This window comes from Martes martes (genome assembly GCF_963455335.1).
Source record: "Martes martes genome assembly, chromosome: 16".
In the NCBI taxonomy this organism is placed as follows: Eukaryota; Metazoa; Chordata; class Mammalia; order Carnivora; family Mustelidae; genus Martes; species Martes martes.
In genome coordinates, this window is record NC_137904.1 from 28,880,924 (window position 1) to 28,906,029 (window position 25,106).

Below are 25,106 nucleotides of genomic sequence, written 5' to 3' on the forward strand. Positions count from 1 at the left end.
TGTCAAGCTGTGACTTTATCATATTTACCCATTGTTATTCCATTTACATACATTTTTCCTTCAAAGAGCTAGGTGTATTATATATCTATAAGAGCAAGGTAGCAAACTTTAACCACCTTTTCAGGTAGAAAAAACAAGACTCTGAAAATGGAGGATGACTCTTTCAGTAGACTGATTCTGTCATAATAGAGAATTCCTTTTTTTTTTTTTTTAATTAACATATAATGTATTATTTGCTTCAGGGGTATAGGTCTGTGATTCATCAGTCTTACACAATTCACAGCACTCACCATAGCACATAACCTCCCAAATATCCATAACCCAACTACCCTATCCCTCCTCTCAGCCCCCAGCAACCCTCAGTTTGTTTCCTGAGATTAAGAGTTAGAGAATTCTTCTTAATCTATGTTACCATCTTCCTTTCTAAATATTTGTGCCATTTGCTATGATACTGGATTTAGGTTGGTTTGCCATGGCTCACATATTATTATTATTTTTTTAAGATTTTATTTATGTATTTGACAGATCACAAGTAGGCAGAGAGGCGGACAGAGAGAGGAAGGCAAGCAGGCTCCCTGCTGAGCAGAGAGCCCGATGTGTGGCTCGATCCCAGGACCCTGGGATCATGACCTGAGCCAAAGGCAGAGGCTTTAACCCACTGAGCCACCCAGGCGCCCCATGCCATGGCTCACATATTCTTAAGAACCAGGATGTTATTTTAGGTTTTTGGCCTAAACTTGGGAAGTGCATTTCTTCTGGTTAAAGGATGGCCTTGCTCCAGTGTGTGTACGCCAAGATCTCCGTTTGTTCTATGTATTGGGTACCGGGAAGAGATTGTATGTCTCTTTTTATCTATGTCCTTTTAAGTCCAGGAATAGCAGCAAGAGAAGACATTTTTGCCAGTATTTTGAAGGTGAATTTTAAAAATCTGAGTTTGGATAGTTGTAAGAGTGACCTTTCATTTTGTGCTTTGATTCCCAGTTAGATGGCCAGAGAAATCTACCCAGTGAGAAGTGAACAGTTAAAACAGAGAGAGAGAGAGTAGGCACAAGAGTGCATGGGGTGAGCAAGAGAAAGAGTATACAATAATTTTTGCTGCATTTGATGTTTTTCAGGACAACCTTAAAGACATTTTCAGTCAAAGCTTTCCGTGGTCAGGGATATTTTTAATTAACTTCTACAATGGCTTCAAGGCAGGTCTATTCTTGTGAAAAATAAGATGGCCACTTGAGATTTTAATGTTTTTGATAAATATGTTTGTTCTTCATAACTACCTTTTTTTTTCTTTCTTTTATTAGAAAGCTCTTAGATTTTCCTCATTCTAGCTCGTGGTGGCACAGGGGCATGAAAGGCTCAGACACTTCAATCAGGATTTAGTCCTATGCCTGGCACAGAATAAGCACTCATTAAATATCTGAAAGAATGAGTGAGCTACCTTTTGCCTGAGGGGAAACCCCTGTGACCTTGGGCCCTGCATATTAGGAAGCCCTGAAGGAAGAGGTCTCCCTCAGGCTCTTCAGCTGAGAGAGTCCAGCAGCCACTGAGGGGCCCAAGAGCCCCTGGCTAGAGGAAGAAACCAGCAAAAGGAACAGCCTTCTGCTCTGCTTTGGTGCTCTTAATGTCTACCTGATGCTTATTGCCAATTTGTTTTTCCCCCCAGTTTTGTTCTACTGAGTCGTTATGGAAATCTAAAATAACGTAGAACCCTGCGTATCATTCATTCATTTGTTCATTGGTGCAACATCGATTGACCACCTGTAGTGTGTCAGGCAGTATGGATTCAAAGATAAAAAGTAATCTCTACTCTTGAGAAATTTACATTGGGGGGAGGAAGACAGATAACTAGTTTCTCTGTAGTATGATTATGATTTATGCTATCATAAAATAGGTATAAAGTTCTAAGGGAGCAGACTCATAGGATCAGAGATCATTTTCCAAGAGAAGCCCTGTGGATGGCTCCGGGGGAAAGGTGTATGATATATAAAATATATACATGTTTTCATGAACTTGGAAACCATATACTTACTACCCATTTTTAACTCCTGTGTCCATTATGGTAGAAAATGGAATTATTGTAGCTAGCTGATCATTCAGGAGCATCCGTTGCCCTCAACCTCTTGCTCAGCACTTCGTTTATTCTTTATGACAACAAGAAGCAAGTTTGACTGGCTTGAGCTTCATTTTGTTTCATTTTCCTGGTAAAGTCTTTGCGTTATTAGCTGTACTAAACACTGATGTCAGCCAGTCATAGTGGGAGAAGAGATTTGGGTAATCCATTGCCTATGTCAGTTGGTTTCCAAGTGTAGTATAAGGGAGAAAGTATACATTTTTAAATGACTTTTATTAAGATACAGTTTACATATAAAATGCACTTATTTAATGTATATACTTCATTTTGAAATTGTGTACACTTGTATAACCACCATCACAGTCATTATAGAGAACATCTTGACACCCCTAGAAGGTCTCGTATTTTCTTTTGTGGAGTCAAAGAGTCACTAGCCCTAGCCCTAGGCAACCACTCATCTGCTTTCTATTATTATAGGTTAGTTTTGCCTGTCCTAGAATTTCATATAAATGAAATTAGACACTGTGTACAATGTATCTGGCTTCTTTTGCTCAGTATAATATTTTTGAGATTCATTTATGTTGGGTAGACAATGGGTGGTATGTTCCTCTTCATTGCTGAATGGTATTCTGTTTTATGGATATATCCTAGACGTACCCGAATTTTTATTTGTTTACCTCTTGATGGACATTTGAAGTTCTGTTTTCCAGTTTGGGCTACTCTGTATAAAGCTGCCATGAGAACATTGATTTACAAGTCTTTGTGTAGATACATATTTATTTCTCTGGGAATATAAAAGAGTGTAATTACTGGGTCACACTAAGGGTATGTTTAACTTTATAAGAAAGTACTAAACTGTTTGCCAAAGTAGTCCTACCATTTTAAATTCCCATCAGCAGTGAGTCTACCTAGAGGGCTTTCTCCAGTCCCTTTTCTCAGTCCACATAATTATGTTGCTTAACTAATGACCAGCCTGCCTTCATTCCACCTTGGCAAAAGTGAGTCTCAAACTCTGTACCCATGGCTCTTGTCTTTGCTAATAGACAGGAATGTAGTCCCAAGAACCTGCTGCTTTTACTCCTTTTTCTTATTTTGATTCAGTTTATTTCTTCTGAGTCCAATTTTCTTGTTTTTTTTTTTTTTTCTTAAGATTTTATTTATTTATTTGTCATAGAGAGAGCACAAGCAGGTAGGGTGGCAGGCAGAGGCAGAGAGAAAAGCAGGCTCCCTGCTGGATAAGGAGACTGATGCGGGACTCGATCCCAGGACCCCAGGTTCATGACCTGAGCCTAAGGCAGCGGCTTAACATACTGAGCCACCCAGACGTCCCCAGTTTTCTTATTCTAACACACTGACCTCACTTAACACTTTGCATCTCTTAAAACATTACCATTTCTACCTAAGACATTGCTAATTCTACCTCCTACCCAGTGACTTTGACCATTAGTCATACGGAATAGGACTAGAAGCTCCCTTCCTGGGGTTGTAAGCTGCCCAAGACAATATTTGCCCACTATAGGACCTGACTGACAAGTCAGTAGAACATACTTGTTCCTCTGAGGGAGGAGGCTAAGGATTTACTTAGCTAAATGTTGTCCAGGGTTTGGGAAAGTACTTAATTCTGTTGTTAAGCCTATATGTCATGTTCACAAATCTGTTCCTTAATAGTCTATTTTAGACCAGCTTATCTATTTTAGACCAGAATAGATATGTGGGTTTACACACATACCCTTATTTCCCACATTTGTATTCACTGTGTTGGGAGTCTATATTTTATGTATTCATGCATAAAGTGCCTAGTTTAGTGTCATATAGCCCCTGGGCACTCAATAAAGATTAACTGAATTGAAGTAATGGCATCCCTTGTAAATATTCATAAGCAAATAAAACTACCTAAATATATGGAGTATGAAGTACTCTTCTAGAAATGTTTGAGTTAAAATGATTAAAAACTGGTATCGTGATTTCATTATGTGACAATATAGGTATTGCAGGAGCTATTCAGTAGTTGTAGACATAGTATATGGGGGAGATAAATATATATATCTATATTATATAAATATATATAATAACACATTTATTTTACTATAGGCTATATCTTATGAGCTAACAAGAACAGACTAACTAGATGGATGGCTGAAATCCATTTCTAGCAGAAATCTTTGAAGCCTTTCTGTGGCTAATAACACTTAAAAAGCACCTTCTAATCAAGTAGACTAAAGCACAAATAATAGGTTAGAGCCTTGATCTGGCCTTCTACTGTTGGGGAAAGAGCAGAATTCTCTTCAATGCATAGCTGTTTCTCAACTTAAATGTGAGGACTGCTCAGACTTGTTAGCTGACATACTTCATTTCTGAGTATATGAAATTCAAGTCACTTTCAAAGGCAAGGATTGTCAGTCTGTCTCTGAGACGTGAAATTTACACTGTGCTTTCTTGTTGATTTCAACTAATCCAAAATCGAGAGCAGCCCATGGTGTGTCATTGGTTTCATACCGTTTTTTGGAGTTGGATCGTCTATAGAGAAGTGAGAACACTACCCAATGTGTAAAGGCATGTCTTAGCTACTCAACCCACCAAAAATGTGTTTCAAGAAATAACATCTATGAGAAAAGCCCATCTAGGCAGCTGATTTTATTCTGTCTGTTAACTCCCCATGACATTCTCTTTCTCCTGCAGATCATGTTTCAGGCATATGGAGATAAACAGGGACCATTGCATGGAATGTTAATCAACACTCCATATGTCACCAAAGACCTGCTTCAATCAAAGAGATTCCAGGCACAATCCTTGGGGACAACATACATATATGATATCCCAGAGATGTTTCGGCAGGTAAAGGGGGCTACCTGAAGGCAGCTTAGCCTGGAATGGGGGCACTCGCAAAGGGCAGGAAATATCTTAACACCACTCTCATTTCTATCTCGTTTGGGATTTGGTGACCGCCAACTCCAATATTGGGTAGTTCTTTATGAATTAACAGGCGGAATTGTGAGGATAGAAGCCTCTGTTGAGTAGAAGAAAGTAAACTGAGATAGCATGCCTGTGATGGTAATTTATAATGACCTGTGTGAGGAGTTATGTTCGGGTATGTATCTCCTAAGCCCGTAATCAAATTATGGATGTTAAAAAAGAGGTTTGAAACTCTTATTCTCTTTTTCCTATTTTCCAAGATAACCCAGGTCTTTAGCTGATAGCCTAGGTTAATATGATGAGAATCAATACCAATAACATATACAAATGGATATAGTGTTCATGATGCACAGTTTAACGTATCAATTCTTTTGTGGGAGATTTATTACAGCTGAGTAAAAACTAGTGTGAGAAAAATACGACATTATGATTCTCATCCTTTATATGAAAATAAATTCCTTTGATTTGTATGGTGAATCATCTCTGTGCTGCAGATTTTTCTTCCATCAATGGAAGGCAAGAAAAGTACATCCAACAGCAGAAAATGCAACATATAAAGTATCAAAAGAATATTGAATTTGTCCTTTAAAAAAAATCTATGAATATAGGATTTTTCCACATCTCCTAGTCAGTACTACCAGTATTACCACACTTGAATTTTAATAAAGTAATATATGTGGCCTTGGTAAATAGACTATCTGTAATTCCTCTATTAGTCACAAGTACAAGAGATTTCCTTTATGTAGTCATTTGTTTACAAGTTCTCTCTCTAGAAACATAGCTATCTTCATTTAGTATTACCAGCATTATTAGCCTACAAGTTGAGTTTTGGTTCTGTTCCCCAGTGCCAGAACTATAAATAGAAATGTCATTCTATATAATTCTCCCTATAGAATAGACATAAACACTGTGATTGGAACATGTAGGTATAAATGCATCATATTGCCTTTAAATGTTGCTTTGGGACAAGCAAAGAAACAACTAGTTGCCACTTCAGGAGGTATTTGTTTTGGTAATACAGAAGTTAGAAATGGAAATTAAAATGGTTTTTAAGTGGATCGGTGTGTCTGTCTGTTTTCTCAGATTTGAGCAAAATTGATCTGCACATTTACAAATAGTCCTATACCCCTCATGAGCTAATTTCTTCAAGAGGGCTGATAGATCTGGAAAGGCATTAGAAAGAGGATACTTCCCCTGAACCGCTAGTAGAAACTTTATTCTTGCCTTCTTGGGTTTCCTTTGTTATTAGCTAACTGTCATATCACTTTTCCTAGAGGCTAAGGATTTATTTTTTATTTATTTATTTATTTATTTATTTATTTATTTTTCCCTTCCTCTAGGAATTTTTCTTCCATTTTTAAAAAGAGGGATTAATGCTACTTAGTTTTTTATTTTAATTTTCCTGGGGGGTGGGGGTGGTCAGGTCTGTTTGTTAGGTCTGTTGTGTTTGTTAATGCTTTCGTGCTGATTCAGGATCACTCAGCAATTTGACTTTGTTGGAAAAGTGCCTGCTTTTGACATGTGAAAACATTATATGAAAAATAATTACAGATCTGTTTTTTAACTGAGACTGAGAGCTGTAGAATTTGGCCTAATGCTTCAATGCTCAGCAGAACACTTGGAAAGGAAAGAGCAAAATCAGATTGACTGAAACTTAGTATTTATTTTTGTGTATGCTGAATTGCTCATTGTCACTGATGAGTCAAACTTTTCTCCTCTGCTAGTCTCTGATCAAACTCTGGGAGTCTATGTCCTCTCAAGCATTCCTTCCATCACCACCCCTGCCTTCTGACATGCTGACATATACGGAGCTCGTGTTGGATGATCAAGGTCAGCTGGTCCACATGAACAGGCTTCCAGGAGGAAATGAGGCAAGTAGCTGAGTTCCCTTCCCCCTTTCCTTATCTCTGTGACCACTGGTAGCAGCTTTCCATGGAGGTGGTCATTAAATAGCATTAATTTAGATGCTACATAGGTAGCACGGTAGAGGTAGAGGTCTTTAGGGAGAGAATATTGACTGGATATCAAGGAATTACTGATTTTTAGGTGTGATAATATTTTTAAAATGTTGTTACAGTTTTGCTTTCTAAATGTGTTCTGTTGGACATACCTATTTAAAATAGGTACAGGTGAAATGATCCAATGTCTAGGATTTGCTTCAGAGTAATGGGGGGTGAGTGTGGGACTATAGATGAAACAAGATTGTTCATGAGTTATTAATCAAAGCTAGATAATATATCCGTCGGAATAGAACGTTTTCTCTATTCTTGTATTTACTTGAAATTTTGAGATTCGTCTACAATAAAAACAGTTAAAATATTGTTTTGCTTGATTTTTTTTTCTTATTTGAATGCTTACATACTAGTATACCTTTTTTGGGATGTTTTCTGTGCTTGAGTAAATTGATCTGATGCTGTTATGATCATGGTAAATATATTCTTAAAGGGACTCAATCAGAACCAGGGATTTAAACATAAAAGAAAGTAGCAGAAGCCCATTTCTGATAGTTATCTAAGAATGCATTTTCTGGCATTGGAATCCTTTCTCTTATGGTACACTGTTAATAATGATATAAAGTTGTATTCTGCCCCAGGGCCTGTGGTCCTCCTCGTACTGATTTTTACTAATCTTTCAATGTGCATTTATAATCCAAATAACACACCTAAAAAGAGAGAGGTTTTTATTTCAACCTTAGTTAGAATCCCTAGATAAATCTCATTCTGTAGAAAGAGTAATCTTTACCCAGGTATTATTCATAAACAGGCTGGGTAGACTAGACCTTTGGAGGTGATATGTGGTATTTTCCATTTTGTGCACTATCTTTTTCAAAAAATGTTACTGTATATATACAAGGTGTGTGCTGTTTCAGTAAGTACACCAATGGATGCCAAAAGTAGATGAATTGGTATTAAGATGGATGCAAGCATTGGACCAGATGGAGAATGTCAGACTGTTAGGAGTCCTTCTAATCTACCGCGTCAACAAATAGCAAAGGCAAGAGGTGAAGGAGGAAAGATGCATAGAATTTTGACGAGAATAGATATATACAAAGTTGAAGCAGAGGTTTGTGCCACGGGGTAGCATCTCCGCAGTGAGCCCCTCAACAGCAAAGAAAAGCTTCATTGTGCTAGACTTACATTCTGATTCATTCAACAGTGTAGTCTTTAGGAATGGAAGGCACCCTTGTGAACATGGGGCTGGGAGAGAAACGGTTTTAACTAATGTAATTAAAACAAAAAAATGAGATTTTTGGCCACGTGAAAGCTAGCAGCACTGCTGTGTGAAACCTCTTGCCATGATCTTTCTCTTCTGCTTTCTCTCTGCTCTCATTCTGTGTTTGAGCGAATGGAGACTAGGGGAATAGTGAAGTCCCAGAGGGACAGAGCTCTGTTCTTGCTGAAATTACAAGCACAGAGCTGCCTGGGCATGAACATGTAGTGTTTACTCTGCCAGTATGAATACAAATAGTCTTATTATACGGGACTCTGTACCCAAAGACCACACACACACACACACACACACACACACACGAATAAAAAAAAAAATTAAAGGTTTTTTTTAACCCTTTTAAGACCCAACAAACCTGGGTGGAAAAGGGATGTCTTAAACAGCCGCGGTAGTCAGTCTAGGGGCCAGATGTTTCTCTTTGCCCGGGGCTTTAATAATCTTGAAATCGAGAAATTTGATTGTATTTGAATTTTTAAATTTGTTTTTATTTATTTATTTATTTATTTTTGTTAGTTCTCCCTTCTTGTTCTACTCTTTCCTTAGTTGCCTATTTCCTTTGTTCTCTTTTCCTTCAAAGGATTGACTCAGATTGAGGCGGAGTGGTTAGCTTGCTGTTTCTGAGTCTTTGAGCTCGGGAGGAGTGAGACTGATGTTCTTTGGTGAGCATTTAGTGACTAATGCCTGGGATGGCTGGTGAAGTCAGTCGGTGGCTGTAGCTAGATTATAGGGCATTGCGCAACAGAAATGAGGTTGGGGTATTAGTATCAAACTCCGTTACCAGTAGCTTGCGCATACAATGGTGCATGTCTGCTGAGAAACTGACCAATCTAAAGATGGAGTTTTAGCCCTCTGAACTCTGAGGGACAGCTGGCCCTAAGAGATGACGAGGTGTCAGTGGGATGTATTTCCTCATGCTGAGCCCAGTTTTATCAGAGCAAGTTGACTTTCAGCTCTCGCAGTTTAATTTTCTTTGGCCAAAGAGACAAGTTTGTCATGAGCCTGGCACTCTACGTATTACCCCAAGAGTGATGTGAAGGGAAAGAAAAGAGCTCATGCTGATGAGATTTGGAGCAAATCTGTCCTGTCCCAAAGAGAATGGGCAACTGAACAGAGCCTTGAGAAATAGTTTTATTAAAAAAGGAATAAAAAATTGACCCGTTAATGTTCTGAGAGCCAAGGCTCCATGTAAATGCATTGATGCTACATGGACATTAAATCATCATAATGTGGTGTTCTCCAAAGGTGACGGCTCTACCAGGTCATCATTGTGGGGATACTGCATTACTTTGAAGGATTGGAATTGCTGAGTTTAAAAGCTAGCACATGGGTATAAGGAATGAAGGTAAAACAAGAGCTTCCCGCAGAGTTTCCCCATGAATCGAGATGCTTTTCCCCATAATCAAATGCAGAAAACCTGTACTTATCAGACCATCGACTGTATGGGTGGCCAGGCTTTCTTCCCTGTTTTTTTTTTCCCCAGGACAGTAAATAGGTAAGATGGTGATAGGACCAGGACTTGGAACAATTGAGTTCCATTTAGTTTTAGGTAACTTGTTTGCCATTTGAGAAAGAATATTGGCTGTTTTAGCAGAGATGTGAGCTGCATTTTGAACATTGTACCCATGTTAAAAGCACACGAAAGAGAGATTTTCTGATGTGGTGTTAGCCACTTTCTCCTCTCTGTTTTCCTAGTTGTCCCTTCCCCATCAAGAAAGATGTAACTGAAGGCATGCCACCTTATTCATGATGCAAGTATAGGAGAACACATTTTTCTCATTGTCAGGTTTGAATGGCATTGCATTTAGTATGAATTTAGAGTAGGAATAAAAGAGATGTAGACCAAATCTGTGAACTGTGTTACTTGCAAATAGCTCCAAAGATGAGTTGTCTAGGGCTTTTTTTTTTAATAGTTTCAAGTAAAGATGAAAATTTTGAAAAATGTGATTGCAACATGGACTAAACGTATTTCAGCTCTAGCGGCTGTGATGCTACAGTGATGGGCATCGTATGTAAATACACAGCTAGATGAATGTGTGCTGTTGAGCCTGGATGCAGAGGAAATGCTGCTAACCAACCGTTCTACTTTTACTGCTTCTCAATTTTGGAGGAATTGTTTTCATTTTCCTGCCAGTTTGCTAACCTGTTTTGATCATTTGGTGGAAGCTGTAATTGCAGGTGGGAACATCTTGAGTAACAGTTCACAATCCACTGCAGCTGCTTTTCGCGCTAAATCCTGTTATTAAAAGGCTCAGGCTAAGATCAAGCCAAGGGTGGTAACGGACTTGACAGAGAACAACTTAACTTTGCCTGGTGTAGGACAAAGAAAACACTAGCCTCCTTGAGACCATGGGGTTTTTTTTGTTCTGAAATGTTACTAGCATTCTTTTACTATATTTCCTTTAACTCCTGTGTGAACTAGATCATGAATCTCTAAATGGGGCAATGATGAAAGATTTGATAGGCAACTTGTGTAGCACTTCTGGTGTGGACAGAAAGTAGCATCTTGTTTTCCTTACTCTTTCAGCACATGGGCTTTTTGACAACACAGACCCTTCCTCTCATCTCTCCTGTCATAATGAGAAACTGAGATGAGAAGAGCCTCTGTTTAGAAGCAGCTTTAATAATTAGGTACAGGGCGTGAATTCCAAAAAAGGATCAGTAAGGAAGGACTGGAATTCTTGCGTGGTATTAATTTCTTTCCTTAAAGTTTTTCTGGGAGATAACGTATTCCAAATTGACTGCCATTTGACGATCACCTTCGCGCACACTACCACGCTTAAGAATTGTAGTCACTGCCAGGCTTCATTTCTTCAGACGGGCACTAGGTGTCAGGGTTTTTCCTTCTCAGCACCTTGGCATTTAGACAAGCCTCTGGAATTGCCCTCTGTGGTGAGGCAGATCCAGTAGTATCCTAACCCCTTTTTTTCAGTTGGTATGGTGGGCTTGGCCTGGTGTTCCTCCAGTATTTGTATTTATAACTCTTCAGGCAGAGATCTGGTGAACCTTACTGTATCATTGCTTTACACATTTTTATAGGAAACATTTTTTTAGGAAGAGGGTGATTGAAGAGGAAAAAAATAGTGTTGATTAAAGTTTAAAGACTGATTGCCATCATGACTGGTATCTTTTATGCTCTTGGGGTGGAAGGGTAGCGATGGTGGGAATTAGGAATTTAGTTCTAGAACTGCTCAGCCTTGCCCATAGTTAATTGTTGGCAACGTTTTGATGTTCAGTTTCAGCAAGGCATAAATGTCTTTAATTTTTGTATTATAAAATATTTCAAACATATAGAAAAACATGGAGAGTGAGATGACAAAAACCCCTGCATCTACTGACTGCGTAAACAGATTTTATCATTTTGACACTGCTCCTCACTTTTACGTTGTTGTAATCCTTTGAAATCTCTCATCGGAGTATAAAAACAAAAAAAAATTTAGGAGTTAGTAGGGAAAAGAAATTGGTAAGCTTATAGAAGCCTAAAAGATTGGAAGAAATTAATTAGTAGATCCATTTTGACAGTTTTTAGGCTGGAGCGCTTAACCCAAAGGACCTCTTATTTTAGAAAAAACACCATAACCCTCTGTCTGAATTCAGTTGGTTGATGTTTTCTGTGCTCTCAAAGGAATTGTTTGGGTTTTCCTGGACTCAAATTCTAGTGGAACCTATTATTCTTTGAAACTGTGACTGGAGAAGAGTGTATATGTTTGTGGGCTTCAGTCCATTCCTCAGGCACACAGAACCCAAATATTTTTCTAGTTTAATATTAGACTTTTGTATATTGTTTTCCTCAATTTAACCTCAGAATAGCTCCATGAATGTGAAGCTAATTTGGATGTGCTTTTGTTTCATTCTTTGGAAATCAGTTTCCCTTCTCTTGCTGGGTGTAGAAATTGAGTCCGTGTCAATCTTTTAGATACGTGTTGGAGAAGAGGCGTATTTGTATTGCGGTATGCTGAAGGTGAGCTTTGAAATAGACCTGAAGAAGGCAGATCTGAAAAACAGGACCGTGGTGTGTGCACTGATTGTTCAAGTTATAAAAAGAGACTAATGGTTCTTGCCACCAATCTATCGCTGAAGATGGGGAAATGTTTGTAAGTGCTTTGAGATCCTCCGCAGAAAAGTATCACACACCGCTGATTACATGTAAACATTCATAATTTGTGCTTGTCTTATTTTTCATCAAGGGCTTCCCCAAAAAAAAAAGAAACCCCACACTTTAATCCTCTTTAATCCTTTTAGGCTTAACAAGATAGGAATTTCAAGTACAGAAAAAGACAGGTTATGAAATATGTGGTTAAGATAGTTTTATTTAAAATTACTATTTTACCCTCTTTCTAAGTGAGCATGTTTAGTTATGAGTCTTTGTTTAAAATGATCCTCACAATCAGAACTGAGCCCCTCGTTAGAAAAATATTGAGGCTAATTTTGAAAGCTGTGTCTTCCTGCCACGAAATTACTTCTAATGAATTTCTGACACTGTTCTTTTGGGATCATATCCTTTACTTTGTTTTTTCCTTCAAATTTTTATTAAAATTCCAATTAGTTAACCTAGAGTGTAGTGTTATGTTCAGCATACAACACTCAGTGCTCACTATAAGTGCGCTCCTTAATTGCCATCACCTATTTACTTCACATAGAACTTTTCTTAGAATTCCTTCTGAATGATTACTATGTACTGGAGACTTTTCAACAGGTGGATTAGTTCGTTTGACTCTTTTCATTATTAGCAAACAAAGGCCCAATGAATTTGACTGACTGAAAATCCTAAAGCATCCATTGGCCGACTACCGCAGATCTCATGGAGGGCTCCTCAGTCCCCTTCAAAAGTCAGTCCTAGAGTTAGCCTTGAACAAAAGAATGTACTTGCCAGCATTTTTACCCACTTTAAGTTTTAAGATTTTATTGAAAAAGGATGTGATATAGTACACTATGTCAAGCAACTTTACAGCTCCAACTATAGGCAATAATGAACATCAGGACAGCAACAGATGATACCAGAGGATGAGGTGTAGCATGGAACATCAGAGTTCAGCATCCGTTTATGTGATTAATAGGCCAGGCTTCTTGAACCGTAGTTGGCCAGCTTGCTTAATTTCCTTATCATCCAATTACTCCTGTGCTCCATTTTCAAATATCACCGACTTGTATGTGCTCTATTTCATGTTTTTTTCTTTAAATTGCTATGTTTACTAAAAGCATTGTGTGTATATGCATAAAATTACTATAGCCTCATGTTTATAAATATTGCAGGGAGAGATAATTCCCCTGTTCAGAATTGTTGTTTCTAATCTTCAGTAATATTTTCAAGAAATTACCTCGGGGATGAAATTTTTTTGCTCCAAAAATGGTATTTTTCTTACCCTTTTATTGCTTTTTCGAAAGGTTGAGGTAAGTTTGTTCAGCCATTTTTGAATTATCCAGGCATGAAAAAGAGAGTTTTTCAGCTGTTAAGAAAATTGTTTTCAGCTCTTTTATGTGATCATACAACACTAGGCAACAGAATATGATATCCAGCAGATAATACAATATGGAAAGGCATTGACATTTTTTCAGCATGGTTTTTCTGAATGGCACAAATTATGTCAAATATCGTATTGCCTTGTGGTTTAAAAAGGCACATTTTAACACCCATACAGTATTTTCTGCTATTCCATCAGATATGTTTTTTTTGTGAGATTCTAACATGAGTTAATATTGTAATTATTTTTTGATAGTATCTAACTAAAAGTGAAGATTTAATATTCCATACAAGATACAAAAGGGGAATAGGTTAGGGCACCTGCATGGTGCAGTCGGTTAAACATCCGGCTCTTGGTTTCGGCTCAGGTTGCGATCTCAGGGCCGTGAGATCAAGCCCTACATTAGTCTCTGTGCTCAGCACGAAATGTGCTTGGGAATCTCTATTCTCTCCCTCTAACCCCTCCTAGTCATGCTCACTTGTATGTGTGCATTCTTTCTCTCTCTCTCTCAAATCAGCAAATAAATCTTTAAAAAATAAAGAAAAACAAAAGGTGGGGAGGTAACACTTTATTATGTATCTATAAAGGAACTCAAGTTCAGATTACTTCTCATTGGCTCTTAGTTTTCTCATCTTCATGATGCAGATAATGCTTAGGTCCATTTCAGCTCTAACGCTCTAGAATTCTTTGTATTGCTGCTCCAGGGCCTTGTACGATGGTCCTCTTCCTAGGGCATTAGCAGTAGTGAAACAATAGTTACTGGAGGCTTTGCCAGAAAATTTCAACTTTTAGACATTTAGCATGGAAAGTAAAGCTTTAACGTATCAGCCACAGTCTAACCTATATTTAAGTCCACATAGAAGAATACTATTACAGCTGAACTCAAAGTGAGGAGATAGAAGAAAGGCAACCATGGCAAAGATATTCTTTTACTGCTTCCCACAGCATAGCTACAGTTGATGGATGCTTCTTACATTCTTAAAAACACAATCCCGTCCTCTTTTGCCCCTTAGCTTTCCCTTCAAACTTATTGCTTGAGCTTAATTATTAGTATTTTATTTTGTAGTAACAGCAGCTTTGGAAAGTGTGCGTGTGTGTGTGCATGGATGTGTGCAATTGCACATTCTGTTCACACTGATAGTACAATTAATGTTGATGTCAATTTTGGTGTTAATTTTGGGTCATGATTAGTGTTGACACTTTGTGTCAGACTAATGACATTTATGGGCACCATTAGAATAAATGTTAATATTGTCATGTTTTTAGTATCTGTTATAGTAACATTAAACCAAGGTCCTCCCAGGAGAAAAAATACATGTATGGATAGATAGATAGATAATGCCTTTCTGTGTCGCTGGTGTTACTCAGCGAGAAAATGACATCTCAGGGCAGAATCCTAATCACTGTTTGGAGCATCAGAAATAATGATCACCTCTGATCGGGGGTTGTGAATAATTCATTCGGTTTGATTTTCACATCCTGTCCAGTGATACTTTTCAAACCAAATGTGTTTCTACAGGAAAATAATGGTCCCACTTCTTATGGAAATACTGTGGCACAAATCATTTTACCCACATAAAAACAGTTAAATAAGACTGTTCTCTTCTGCTTGCTTTCTCCTCCCCATTCCCTCCTCCCTCACTTGCGTGTGTTTATTCCAGAATAAGACTGTGGCCAAAGAAATATTTTCTTCCTTAGAACTTGCATAAGGCAGATATTTATTTCTGCTCATCCTTTGCTTATTCACACTAACTCTTTTGATCCTCTTCCCTTTTTTCATTTTAATTAGCTTAGGTTGTTAACCCTAAACCTAAGAAACCTGCTAATCAGAACATCCTGTTATCAAAAACCATCTGAAATTACATATTTTTAGATGATTTATGGCTATATTAATGAAAACATAATTGGCAGTAAGTGGCTGGAACCACTTCGTAAGTCAGTGGTCAGGAAAGAAGCTCGTGCACAGCCATGGCCACGTGCCACAGAGCCTGAGTCTGAACCTCCTTGGGCCGTAAACCCACCTCTCTGGCAGACCCTCTTAGGCTGCTGCCCTCAGTCCCAGAGTGTCATTTTCCCTGGGTGTCACCTGCACCAAAGCACTGGAGGGAGAGAGAAGCTGGAACAAGGGGATTCAGCGATGGAATTTCCTTTGGTTTTTATTTTTCAGTTAATGTACTAGGCAACTTGGGCTTAGGTGAATTCAGTAAATGTCACATTCCTAACCGCATTGTCACACTTGTGTATGCTTTTATAGTGATTGCAGAATTCTCAACATAAAATCTCCATTGTGTGTATAATATAGATAGACCCATCTGTATAAAGTAATTTGACTGAAAAACTTAGTGTCCTAATTAAATAGGGGGAGAATATGACTGTCTTCTGAAGTAATGACCCAATCCTCTGAGACCAAGCTATTCTTAGATAGCATATTTTGAACCATTTCTCCTGAATGTTGTGACCCTTTTTTTCCCCTTCCCTCTCTCTCTCTCTTTCTAAATCTAACAAGGGCAGGGGAAGCGTTTCTCAACCTACTTCTCATCATCAGACAGAAAGTATTTTGCATTCAGAAACCATTTCCAGTATCAAATTCAATTTTGTCAAGTGATTAGTTGAGTTTGGTAGAGAATAATTTAAAAACACAAAGCTGCAAGTGGCCGTGGTGCTTTTGCGCTGGAGGAGAGCGGTTGCTATTCTCGAGTTGCAAGCCCTCTTCCAATGACTGTGCGTCACAAGGTGGATTATTGTGTTACACGTCTTTGCAGCTGTTACAGACCTGCATCTGTTGACAACATGTGTTCCTATCCCGAGCTGCTTGCGGGAAGACTTAGGAGAGTGGGTGAATTGATACCTTGCCTGCCTATCAGTGCGAACGTCCTTTTATGTACATATGTTTGTAAAGCTCTTTAGCCCCCTTCAAGATGAAAGGCTCTGTATAAATATAAGCTTTCGATTTTAGTACATGTTTGTAATACATGTGGTACAGTCCTAAATATGTATTTAGCTGATAGGCACTGTTCTTGTCTATTGTACAAATATTGACTTTAAAAGTATAAATATGTATTTAACCATCAGACCAGAAAAACACTGAAGCAGTTACTTCTCAGGTAGAGATATTAATATTGTATAAACCTATATATACATATGTTTACATTCTACTACATCACTGCAGAGCATTTCTTTTTTAAAAATAAAATGAGAGCCTCAACCAACTAAGGCAGTTCTTGATATTCTTCTCCCTTCGAGGTGAGTCTTGATTTTTAGTTTTCATATGTTTCTCTCTCTCCTTCTAACTTTATATAAATACGATCTGTTGCCGTAAGACTAAAACGTAGAGTCAGCTTGTATAAAGTATGAGAAATCCTTAGGCTGGTCAGCTACTTTTCCCTTAAAAAAAATTTTTTTTTATTATGGTACATTAAAGTAGGGACAATAATTTTCATGTACCTGTCACTCAGTGAAGAGACCACTCAGTGGTCTTCTCTTGGTTCCTTTTAAAACTTATATCACATTCATAATTTTATAAACACATTAAGGAGAATTTAGAAAATAGGAAAAAAAGACCCAGACAATCCCATCATTCCAAAAATAATTATCATCTCATTTTGCTGTTTTTTAATTTCGTTACCCTTCCCCCCCAACACGTCTGTAGATACAGTGTTGTAACACTTACTGTGCCCTTACTATGTGCCAGATACCGTTCCAAGGCTTAACCATGGATTTAACCCTCACAACAAACATTATAGGAGAGGTTATTATTACCCCATTTTACTGATGAGGAAGCTGAGGCACATAGAAGTCAGTAACTTACTGAAGTGGCTAGAAAACTGACTGAGTCTCTATTCTGTCAGAGTCAGGTTCTATTAGATTCACATTCTCCAAATCTGGCTTCTGAGTCTCTGCCCTTAACTACTGCACTGTTTTGTGTCTCATGGTTATTATGGTATATAGACAAGTTTGTTAAACTTCTTCCTCAAATTTAGTATCATATTATGGATATTTTAATATACTATTCATAGTCTTCACAGCTATCATTTTGTAAGGCTGTACAGAATACTAATGATGACCTTATTAGCCAGTTTACATCCCTCCAGAAGAGGGAAAAGTTTTTATCATGACATTTTTTAACTGTTTATATTAAAATATATTAGATTTATAGAAAATTACAAAGATAGTACAGAGAATTCACATATAACCTCATACTAACTTCTTACATTTTTCTTGCTCAAATGATCTTTATGTCTGCAGAAAGAGGTGTGTTAAAATATATTTAAGTGAAACCATTGATTTTTCTAATGTCAACATAGTGGCATAAGCGTAATATAATTATCAAAACTTAGAACTAACATTGGTACAGTACTAGTAAGTAAAACACAGGCTTTGTTTTGAATTTCACCAGTTTTTCTGCAAATGTCCTTTTCTGTTCCAGAATACCACACTGCATTTAGGTGTCAGTGACATTTATGTTTGTGTTGTATTTGATGTTCATCTTTCCATATTGTTTTCACTAACTGCAGTGACACTAGTCTGGAACATGTTTCCTTAATTTCTCTAGTAAAGGCAATTATGTGAATGATATTTTAAAAAATAAACATACTAGCTATAAGGACAAGTTACTTAATTCCTCTATATCTTAGTTTTCTTGTGGCAATAATAACAGCTGCTTCTGAATTAATAATAATCTGAGCATTTTTTATGATTGGAAAAATTGAGACTATATGAAGTTAAGTGATTGGTCCAAGATTATACAACTAGAATAAAGCTGAGATTTGGACCAAGATAGGCTGGCATTCCCTAGACTAACCTCTTAACTCTTGTCAGTATTTGTCCATATTAGTATAGTACAGCATGTGATAGATGTTCATTTAATGATAGCTATTATTCTTGTTATTTTTAAAAAAATAAAATAGTTGAATGATGTTTAGGACTGTTATTCTGTGATCCCTAGAGATAAGTCATAGACAGTGTTCTAAGCCCTTGGTGTTGACTATTTTCCGAGAATCATTTAAAAAATGAAATGACTATAGAACCAGCAAATATTTATTACTCCCATATTATGTGTAGGGATCCTGCTAGGCACTGGAGGAGATGATATAATGGTTTAGGCTGGCAAGCTAAAAAACGATCCTAGGCAATATATGATTAATTACCAAATGAATTCTCTACATGAAGGTCTTAGTAGGAGATCGGAGAAGAAAGAGGTCACTTGAGGCTAGGCAAAGCTTTACTGAGGAAATGGAATTTGAATGAATCTTTTTGGAATGGGTAAGATTTGAATAGATTGAGAGGAGAGAAAAGGGCAAATTTTGTATGTTGGAGTTAATATAATAGATTACTGTTTGGAACAGTTGATTTGTCAAACCCGTATGCATTGTTAGTTTTGTATGTGGGGACATTGAAGCTCGATAAAGTTATTTTTCCAGGGTCACACAATTAGCAAGTGATAGGACCTATATACGGATCCAAGTTAGTTTGACTCCAAAGCCCATCTTCTCCACTATGTGCCCTATTCTTCAAATAACATTAAAATCTAAATTTCAGTGTAAGTTGAGCAATAGATGCTTTCTTGGATGTTTATCCATTATGCTTCCTCAAAATGGAATCTCTTCTTTAGGGAATCTGACTCTACAAAGACTGGGATAGCACTCTCCCTTCTATAATGGTACTTGTTAAAGGAGGAGGGAAGTGGTCGATGAGGAACACACTTTGGAAAGACATTGATAAAGAGTAGTGTGTTCTTGGTGCTGCTGTGTTGACACCTAATTAGAAGTCAATATTGCAAACATAATGACCTAGCCAATTGCTGAACTGACTGCCCAAGTGACACAGTTAGAGTCCCAAGGTAATAACAAAAGAAAAGAGTATTATTTGCCTGCCCAGTGCCACACAGACACAATGTTTGCATTAGCATGCAAATGCTGAAGTAGATTCTTCAAGGCTTGTTTCTAAGCTACTTCTAGCCTAGGTGGCTAAGGTTAATATATCATAAAATTTGGTGTAAAACCCAATCTTCCTAACTACAAATGCATTTAGAGGAAATAGCTTTTCCTTCCTGAGAAACAAAAGAGATGTTAGGTTAGAGGGCCACGTGGGAAAGCAGGTGTAAAATATTTCTCCCCACACAGGCATTATATTAGCCAGCTTCTTAAAAACCATGACCAAAGTTATCCCGGTATTTGCAGTTTCTCCGTGCTATATTTTGGAAGATCTGTTTCTCCTTCCTTTCTGTGTCTTTAATGAGCAGATAGAGTAATACCTTATCTCAGAAGGTGATTGGGTTTTTTTCTGTGTATTATATCCATTTTGATTTGTATTTGGCCAATGGTATGATATATTAAATAGCTTATATTTATCTGTGGGTGTTTCATATATATATATATATATATTTCTAATGCTGAGAATCACAAATAGCTGTGTGGAAAGCTTCAACCAGCCTGATTACAGTGGATGTGCAATTGGATTGAGGAATGTGTACTCAGAGCTTATGATCACTGGCCCGGTTGAGTCTGGGTGATGCATGTGGCTTTCCAGGGACGCTGCTATTTACATCTGTTAATGGCCCTTCTTGATGGCCGGCTCCCCAATGAGGTGATATGCAGCAGCCTGGGGATGAGGGACCAAGGCTGCAGATGTGGCTGGGCTCCATTAGGCAGGACCAGGAATGCTCGTTCATCTGGTAGGCTTTGTGTTTGGGAGTGAGTGGAGGGGGTGGGAGTGTGGCGGGGGGACCCAGAAAGAAATGGGGGGGAAAAAAGAATGGAAAACGTTACTTATCCGGGTATAGGGAAACAGACAGGCAGGCATGAAAAACTGCTGCTGTAACTGGGGTGTGAGTGAATAGAAAAGAAATGGAACTAGCAAATAAACAAGTAGAAGGATTGACTAGATCTCATATAGAAGGGGATTAAAAGAAGAGAGGGCTGGGAGGGTTTGGGAAGAGACATGTCACCCCTGCCTTCTGAGTCAATATCATTTATTTTGTGGCTGGACAGATGCTCCTGAACAGAGAGTAGAGATTTACATATATCGTTCCTTGCGTGCTTTGGTTTTCTGGTGCTGGGAGAAGGTGGCAAGAGTTGCTTACAAGCATGCAGTGTTGAGCTCTAGTGAATTCTTGCAGAAATGGAAGACACCTAAAGCAAGCCAGTCAAGAATGCTGCTATTACTCCTGTCAAATGCTAGAGAATAGTAAAAGGATCCAGGATCACAAAAGTGGCATAGTTCATGACAGGTGATTCTCTTTCTGCTCTCCCCACATGTGTAAGAAGTTTCTCAGACAGACTCTCACAGAAGATGGAGCCTAGTGTCTTAGTAGACAGGGTAGGAAGTCAGGGAGTTTTGGATTTAATTCCCTGCACCATGGCATTCTTCCACATGTATCTTGAGTGCATTTAGACTTTGGTTTTTCCATCTTTAAGCAGATTGAAACAGCTGGACAATACGTAGTAAACCAGCTAGTCTCACCACAACCCAGGGAAGTATGCTAGAATGTATGTTTTAATTTCCCCAGGAAACTTGGCTCTTCACCACTACATATCTTTACATGAAGGCTGTGTCTAAGGTATAGTCTGATACCTTCAAGGAACTTGAAAAAAGTTCTGCATGTAAGAAGCTTCTATTTATTTGTTTCTCTGGTGCCTTTGCAGATTGGCATGGTAGCTTGGAAAATGACCCTTAAAAGTCCTGAATACCCAGAAGGCCGAGATATCATTGTTATTGGCAATGACATCACATACCGAATTGGGTCCTTTGGGCCCCAGGAGGATTTGCTCTTTCTCCGAGCTTCTGAGCTTGCCAGGGCCGAGGGTATCCCACGCATCTTTGTGGCAGCCAACAGTGGAGCAAGAATTGGACTGGCAGAGGAAATTCGTCATATGTTTCACGTGGCCTGGGTAGATCCTGAGGATCCTTACAAGGTACAGACTAAGCAAAGATAAAACTTCAAGACAATGTATGGTTCTCTCAGTCTGTGTGTGTGTGTGTGTGTGTGTGTGTGTCTACACAAATAAAGAGGTTGGGGAAGAGGTAGAGGTTTCAGTTCAAAAGTCAACAGTTACAAGTGAGCCGTAACCTTGTTGGAGACAAATTGTCTTTCAGTATATTCACCTGGTTTTTTCCCTCCAGCTTTGAAATAGATTGCTGTTTCTTGGGTTGAACACTAGAGGAGATAGATATGCATTCAGCATGAGACATGCTAAGCCAGGAATATCTATCTTTAAACTGTTCCACTGGGGCTTCCAGGACTTATGGTCAGTCATTTACAAAAGCCCTTGTATCCTCAGCTTCTTCTCTGATTGTTCTCTACTTGAAATCTGCCTGTCCTCTGAAGACACTGCTTTCCCTGTAGCCCTCTTACAGAGTGACTGATCTCTCTCTTCTCTCTTTCTTTTGTCTCGCTGAGCCTGGAGAGGGAAGAGGGGCTTCTTTGTGCCTTATCGCTACTTCCAGACCCTTCTTACCCACCTTTCCCTCTGAAAAATGCCCATCTTTGAGTCTCAGGTCATCAGACTGTGCCACACCACCACTTCTTAGAGTGGTCCCCACCGCTTTGGTCACTCCTTCTCATTCCTTGCATGTTTCAGTTGCCGGCATATTGTCACTCACTCCCGTACAACGATCCCTGTTATAATTCTTGGTGACTTCTATATCCATATACATGATCCATCCCATAATCCAGCCTCGTAAATCCTTGACTTCCTGTCCTCCACCCCAGCTGAGTCTCTTCTTCCCCATGATCTTAATTTCAGCCATACCTTTCTTTGCCGCCCCTCCATCCTCCTTACATCCTCAGCTTACATTCTATGGTCCGTCATAGGTTAATCATTATAATTGTATAATTACCACCTTCCCTACACCCTCAACTCCTTTGGTTCTCTCCTCATTCTGCTTACTCTGTCTCTTTACAAAAACCTTGTTTAAATCCAATATTCTCCATCAACTCACATACGTGAACCTGCATAGCTGAACGCTGATAGAGAGAAATATCCAGAGCTATAGACTGGTCTTACTTTAAATTCATTTGCGAACCTCCTGAATGACAATTTCACATCTTCTCCTCTCTCCTTCAACTTCCAAAACCCTCTTGCCCCATCCTCCCTCTTAGCGGACGACCTTGCTCTTCAATTCACTGAGGAAATAGAAGGAACGAGAAACGAGAAGAGAGCATCTACAAGCTCCCACATGTCTGCATCTGTGCCTTTATTCTCTGCCATCTCCCCTGTACTTTGGATGAACAGTCCCTGCTCCAATCTAAGGCCAGTCACTCCTCTTATACACTTAACCCTTTCCTTCTTACATCCACATTTTTTTCCCTCTACTGAATCTACCCCGTTAATTCACAAATACTTAACCCTCCATTCACTATCCTTATTGACAGCAAAGCTTCTTAAAAGCATTGTCTCTTCCTGCTCTCTCCAGATATTCTGTTCCCATTCCTTTGTAACCCACTTCAGTTAGGCTCGCACCCTCACCAGCCCACTGTAGCTGCTTTGTCAGGGTCACCGTGGGTTCCACACTGTGAAATTCTGTCACGACTCTCAATCTTCATCTGAGTTACTCAGTGTCTCAGTAGCCTTTGACACAGTTGATCATTTCTTGATCCTTGAAATACTTTCTCCTCTTGGCTTCTAGGACCCCAGAGTCTCCTTTTTTATTTTCCTAATTGCTCCTTACCCGTTTCCTTCACTGAGACATCTTTTAAATGTAAGAGTGTTTCAGGGGATGATGGAAATATTCTATATTTTGATTGTGGTGGTGATTTCCCAAGCATCTATATTCGTCAGAACTCATCACACTATAGTACTTAAAATCAGTGAATTTTATTGCATGTAAATTATACTTCAGTAGAATTCATATTAAAAGTGTATGGAAATCATTGGTGACTATGTTTCTTTTGAGGGTGATGGAAATGCCCTAGAATCAGAGAGTGGTGATGGTTGCACAACATCGGAATATACTAAAAACTACTGAATTGTTCATTTTAAAATGGCCAGTTTTGGGGCACCTGGCTGGCTTAGTTGGTGGAGCATATGACTCTTGATCTCAGGGTCATGAGTTCAAGCCCCACATTAGGTGTAGAGCTTACTAAAAAAAATATGACCAGTTTTATGTTACATGAATTTTAAGCCAAGGTCCTACATAGCCTGGCCTTCCAGTACCACCCTGCCCTCATTTCTTGCTGCAGACAGTCCCATTCCATGCTAGCTCCACAGACCTGCTTACTTTTTCTGGAACTTCATGAGGCACACTCCTGTCTCCATGCTTCTGCACCTACAGTTCCTTCTGCCTAGAATTCCGAACCCCAACCCCGTCCTGATAGCCTCATGTTCTGTTTCTTCTGTTCTTCAAGGCCTTACTCAAATGCCACTTTCAATGAAGCCTTCCCTGGGCTTTCCTTCCTAAAGGTTCAACTCTTGCAACACTCTTTTTTCTTTTCCTTAAACATTATTCTCATTAATAGTATATGTTTTATTTATTGGTATATTTTCTGTCTCTCTCATTGGAACGTAAGTTCCACAAAGCCAGGAAATTTTGTCTGTTTTGTTAATCCCTGTTTTTCCAGTGCCTAGAACAGTACATTGCCCATAAGAGGTACTCGGTAAAGACATGGTAACTGACATACTAATGATCCTCAGCACTACAAGATTCTTGTCAGAAGTCATACAAATTCAGTGGCAGATTCATGTCTCTTCCATGTTGTGCTCACTGTGGGTGAAATTCATTGAGTTGAACACTGGCCTAATTTCTCACAGTATTTAAAATGTCTTCCTCTGCTTACTTTATTATTTTTTTGATTGCATGACTAACTCATGTAAGTTGAACACATGTATCCTATAACCCTACCTTGTGAGTGTGTAATGTATGTGCAAAAGTAAATAATTATGAAAAGTCAGTATGATTTTTTAAATGTAAATAGGAATTATGAGTTTACTGAAAACAGCAAAAGGCATGAATTCAGTGTTCACTGGTGATTATCACTGCATAGAGTTCTGACTTTAATATTACCTTTCCAGTTTTGTGATCCTTTCAATGATCTCTTACCCATTTATATTTTGATGGAACTATGGATTTGAGAAAGTAAAGAATAGTAATCCATGCAGTTCTTTAATTTTGTGCTGATGTCTTTAATAGAGGTGTCACAAAAGATCGGAAAATGACCCTTTAACCCTGATGAAAATGAAATGGATGGAATATACTTGCAGTTGTAGCTACAACATATCTTGTTTCAAGGATAGTCAGTGACTAGAGAAATAAGAACCTTCCACCTTTCAAAGGAAGACTGTCTATGCTGGTATTCTGTTAGTAACTTAAAGAAGTGATGTGGCAATTTTTTTTTTTTAGTTTTATTTTTTATTATTACTATTATTTTTTTTAGCCATGTGGTAATTTAAAGTTAGCTTTGGAACAAGCTGTGTTGTGCATGTCCTGCTGTGTCTTCTGGT

At 38.5% G+C, this 25,106-nt stretch overlaps 1 protein-coding gene across 1 annotated transcript in view; it reads left to right on the top strand.

Annotated features, from left to right (window-relative positions):
- Positions 1–25,106, top strand: part of ACACA (acetyl-CoA carboxylase alpha) — a 236,320-nt gene that overhangs the window by 138,377 nt on the left and 72,837 nt on the right. Inside the window, 3 exon segments of the mRNA XM_080825443.1 lie at positions 4,748–4,903; positions 6,706–6,852; positions 21,312–21,581. Coding sequence (XP_080681569.1) covers positions 4,748–4,903; positions 6,706–6,852; positions 21,312–21,581 — 573 coding nt within the window.